Source organism: Artemia sp. Qi Xiang Cuo, chromosome 19, assembly GCF_049724085.1.
Source record: "Artemia sp. Qi Xiang Cuo chromosome 19, ASM4972408v1, whole genome shotgun sequence".
NCBI classification, from domain to species: domain Eukaryota; kingdom Metazoa; phylum Arthropoda; class Branchiopoda; order Anostraca; family Artemiidae; genus Artemia; species Artemia sp. Qi Xiang Cuo.
Genome location: NC_142812.1, coordinates 14,988,064 through 14,992,793, shown reverse-complemented (window position 1 = coordinate 14,992,793; position 4,730 = coordinate 14,988,064). Strand labels below are relative to the sequence as shown.

General features: G+C 33.2%; 1 protein-coding gene across 1 annotated transcript; it reads right to left on the bottom strand.

The window, feature by feature from the left end:
- Positions 1-384: 384 nt before the first annotated feature.
- LOC148940539 (uncharacterized) lies at positions 385-2,735 on the bottom strand. The gene is made up of 2 exons (XM_089105356.1): positions 2,593-2,735; positions 385-1,124 (listed from the first exon to the last, which is right to left on the bottom strand). The coding sequence occupies exons 1-2, from the start codon at positions 2,706-2,708 to the stop codon at positions 902-904; spliced, it is 339 nt and encodes a 112-aa protein (XP_088961482.1). The 5' UTR covers positions 2,709-2,735; the 3' UTR covers positions 385-901.
- Between the last annotated feature and the right edge of the window lie 1,995 nt (positions 2,736-4,730).

Below are 4,730 nucleotides of genomic sequence, written 5' to 3'. Positions count from 1 at the left end.
ATTATCTAGCACTGTTCTCTTTGAAGAATGCTAATCATTAAAAACTAAATGGCACTAATATGCTATTCCAGTATTTCCCCCAATCCGAAAACAATACCATGTTAATAACTTCGACGTAACATACACTTTTTATGGAAATAGCCTCAATTGCAAACTGAAAAGAGAAAAAAAAAATTTGACTTACTGAATCTAATATATCCCATTTTGCCCAGACTGATCCTGCCACGGAACAAATCCAGGACCAGTAAAATATTCCTTAAAGGTATTTCTTACTAGGATAGCATTTCTAGATGAGAAATCGCTGGATAAATTTCTAGCTGACGCTAGGCAAGAGCCGTTGCGCCAAGACCCTGGAATAATTTGCCCATTTACTTCCTAGTCAACAAGGGTGGTGAAGTTATGTCTTGAAAAATCAGATCCTAAAAGGAAGTTATGCAAGATGCAAGTGGTTTTCAGTATAAGATCCATTGTTTCCAGCTTGCAATTGACACTACTTTTGAGGATTCTAAATATCATGGACATTATCCCAAATGCATTTTTCACCACCCTTCTAGCCCGTGACAGACTGTAATTAAATATCTTTTGTTGTTGGGTGAGGCTGCCATACTTTGGATATGGCCGCATTAAGTTTTTTTGAAGAGGAAAAGCTTCATCTACAACAAAAACAAATGGGAAAACATCCTCTGAGTTTGGCAACAAAGATGGGTTGGGTGGCATTGTGCAAAGCAGTACCAAAGCTTGACATAGAAAAGACAGTACTGTCATTTTTCTTTCCTTTAGCGCCTACGTCAATATAAATAAAATTGTAGCGAGCATCTACAGCAGCCATCAAAACTATGCTGTAAAATTGATGGAAATTGAAAAAATCAGAACCAAAATTAGAAGGACACTGAATTTGACATTATTTTCCATCAATTGCCCCAATGCAATGTTGAAAGTCCCGAAGTTCAGAAAAATCTCTGGCTATTGCATAAAAATCTTCCTTGGAAGGTGGCTTCATATAAATAGGTTGTATGTTTTTCCAAATTGCTTCGCATGTTTCTTTTATGATGCCTGAAATTGTGGATTGTCCCATTCTGTAACACAATGATAATGTTGCCATAGAATTCCCACTTGCAAGATATCTGAAAATAAAATATTTATGTAATATGTATATATAAAAGGGAACTTCCACAAAGATGGGATAGCTGTCATATTTTCTAAATAAAAATTGATTTGTATAAATTCAGTTGCAAAAGAGAATACAAAAAAAAACTGGGGCCACAAGATTGAAATAAACAAACATTCAAGTTTGAATTTGTTCTCCATCTAAGAAAACAAGTGAAAGGAGATACACTCAATAGTCCAAATCCATTTATATCACACTTATATGCTTTCTAAAATTGGGCATAAAATCGAAACCTTACACTGACTTATTTTCTGCAAAGTACAAAGGGTAGAAAACTTTCAATTTATCTTAATGACCAAGCCTCTGAGAAAAATTATATTGACTGTTATATATAAAATATTTTAACAGTCAAGAAAATCCAAATAAGGTATTTTACATTCTATCACAAAGAATTTCATCAAGGCGATTTTTTCCTCATTTAAATGTGGTAGTGTCGATCACATAGCTTAATAAATTGTTTGTAGTAATAAATAGGTCAAAACTGAGTTTATATTCCTCAACAGATAAATCCATTGCCTGAAGCTCATTATGGTGAGGGAAAAAAAAAAAATCTGAGTTTGTCAGACAAAATATATAATGTAATAAAACAATTATAATGGAAGTTTTTTTCAATCTCAATTCTATTCCTCTATAAAAAAAAAACAACAAAAAAACAAAAAAAAAACAATATAACAATATTAACATCATTTTAAGATTATTAGCTTTTATGCCAAATATATCTATGAAGCCTGCATGTTTTTCCAAACAAAATTGGATTAATTGTTTCACAGTGCAAAACATGAATAAAATGATTAACAGTAATGGGAACAACCAAATAGGGGAAACATGCTTCCAACTCAGGCATATATGCATAAACCATGAATTCAGTCTGGAGGAACAAGACTCAGTTTAAGCCATTTTTGTCATATTGTTTATTAAAACTCCTTTATATATCTATCCTTGTGATAATATTAAGCCTCTATTCTTTGATTTAGAAATAACATCATAAGGTAAAAGTAAAAAAAACGTCATCCAACTTCACCTACCACAAATCAGGTGGATGAGTGAATCACATTCAATCTTGATACTCTTTACCTCACAACATTGAACAGGTAGTTCAAAACAAATTCCACCTCTAACAATTCTCCCTCCCCCATAATACAAAGACCGTACCATAAAAAGCATATATGCATTTGGAATCCACAGTGAATTGTTGGGGCTGTTCTTTGGTGTGTATAGACAATGAAGAAACAAGTGAGTATGAATATGAGCAAAGAATAGGAGGTTTAAACTTCAGGTAAGGTTTTTTTTCCAGAGAGGAATTTATCAGCAAATTATATTGGTACTGAGTCAGTATGATAGCAGTATATGTTATCAGACCCCAAGAATCTATACTGGTTGGGTCCTAATCTATACTAAAAGCAAAAGTACAGAATAATTCTCACCTAAGTGTCACAGCTAAACGGGCCTTAACTGGAATCACAGGTCTCATTATTGTGTCCTCTTTCACAATATCAGCTTGGACCAGAGTTGCAATAGCATTCACATGCTCTTTATCCATCCAATAGGTTTTAAAAAACAGCTCAGGATCCATCTCATACATTTCTTTTGTGAGAGCACCAAAGAACCCATGGATATCTCTCAACTGAAAAACATTCAATAAAGACCAAAATCGTTAATATGACTAATCAAGCATCTAATAAGACTACGTCCAGCTTCAGAGAAGCCTTACTTTATTTATAAAATAGTCAGAAAATTGAACTAAACTTTATAACTTTTTTTAACATGTATTTTAAATGTTTCAACTCATATGCTTGTTATGGACAATATCAATGCCCTCCCTCCTGTTTTTACATTGTCAAATTTATTTGAACTCTTGGAGAACCACAAATGTTGTATATTTAGCACAAGAAATTTACAGGAGTGAATATACAATACAAATTAATGAAAACAATGTCTTATAATCCTAAGAAATTGAAAAGAAGTAGAGGTAGTAGCTTCAAACTATCTTCCTAGGAAATCATTAAGGCTTTGGATCTATCCCTTAAATCATAAAATCAACCAAATTCTAAGATAGCCAAAAGCCCTTTATCTAGAATTTTACCATTGAAACTATCAGAAAAGATTTACATCACAAACATGGCTTAAGAAAAGTGTATAGAGCCTAATCCCTTTGCTAATTCAGTAAAATTCTGCTTAGGTACTTTTGGCAATCATGGAAAGGGGTTACGTTAGGAAAATGAAACTTTCAAGGATAGGTTTAAAGGCTAAGGTATGTCATTGGAAGGAGTTTTGAAGTACTTATATCCACTCCTTCTCTCTCAAGAGGGTTCTGAAATTTGTCTACAATGACAGGTGAACATGACTACATGACATTTATTGAAATTTTGACCAAACAATATTTTAACTTAATTTTCAGTTATCAGTTTCTTTTTCTCTGGCTTTAGTTCTGAAAATGCATTTCTTGTTATTTGAGTAGAATTTTAAGCCACATCAACATTTTTTTTTCAAAATTTAGGAAATGTATTTGCATATCTTTAAAACCTTATAAATTGGGATTGAGAAAAGTTGTGAAGCTGAAAACAATTTTGTTGTACTTCCTTGAAGCAGAATATCTATTTTGCAAGGTTTCACTTTTTGAACACAATTTTTTAAGGCTCATGACCCTCTAGAGGGAGAAGGAGTGGAGGTAGGTATAACAAAATACCTTCCAAGGATATACTTTAGCCTGTAGACCCATCCTTGAAAGTTTCATTTTCTGAACCTAACCCCTTTGCAAATTGGTCAAAAGTATAACTTTATTGCTAATTCTTCATTTACAAGGTTTTTAAAAATTGGGAAATTGTAAGCAATATTAAATTTAGAAAAAGTTGTAGGTTCAATGCTGCTCACTTGCCTATTTGAATTAGGGCTAACTCCTTAAAATTGTTTTCAAAACCTAGTTAAAAAACATTTAACTAAAAAAAGAATAAAGGAAAGAGATTAAGCTGATTTTCCCAGGGATGAGAAGGTTAGGTTAGGCTATGTCAATAGTCTAGAGCTGTCTTCTTTACCTAGTCTAGGCTATACAATCTTCTAAAAGGGAATATGAGGAAAGAGCTTGTAAATACTGCCCCAGGACATGTTTTAGGCTTTCAATTAATTGCTGTGTGTACTTTTTTGTTGCTTTAGCCTAGTCACTAGGCCACTTCCTGACATAGGCAGTCTCAGCCTAGCACAAAGCGCATCATCAGGAATTTTACCTAGCAGTGCAAATAGATGGTCAATATATACCAAATCATAATATTGAGTCAGGACTAAAGTGAATACACCATTCTATGCCTTTTTTTATGCTGATTACGAATATAATAAGCGTTTCTATTAGAAATGAATTTCGCCCCCCCGCCCCCCTAAATATGCCAATTCAGGGTTAGGTTAGGTATAGCCTATATAGGGGGGGGGGGCTGAAATTTATTTCCGATAGAAATGTTTATTCTTTCATAATCAGCATAAAAAAGGCATCAAATGGTGTATTCACTTTATTCCTAACTCAATAAAATGATTTGGTAGATATTGACCAAATAGACTAGTTCAAAACTAGTAA

What these genes read in the sequence shown, in the direction of transcription:
- LOC148940539 (XM_089105356.1), bottom strand. Translation starts at nt 2,708, where the DNA reads ATGGATAAAGAGCATGTGAATGCTATTGCAACTCTGGTCCAAGCTGAT. An exon ending in CGTTTAGCTGTGACACTTAG is followed by an intron (nt 1,125 to 2,592) that starts GTGAGAATTATT and finishes TTTTATTTTCAG; the next exon opens with ATATCTTGCAAGTGGGAATT.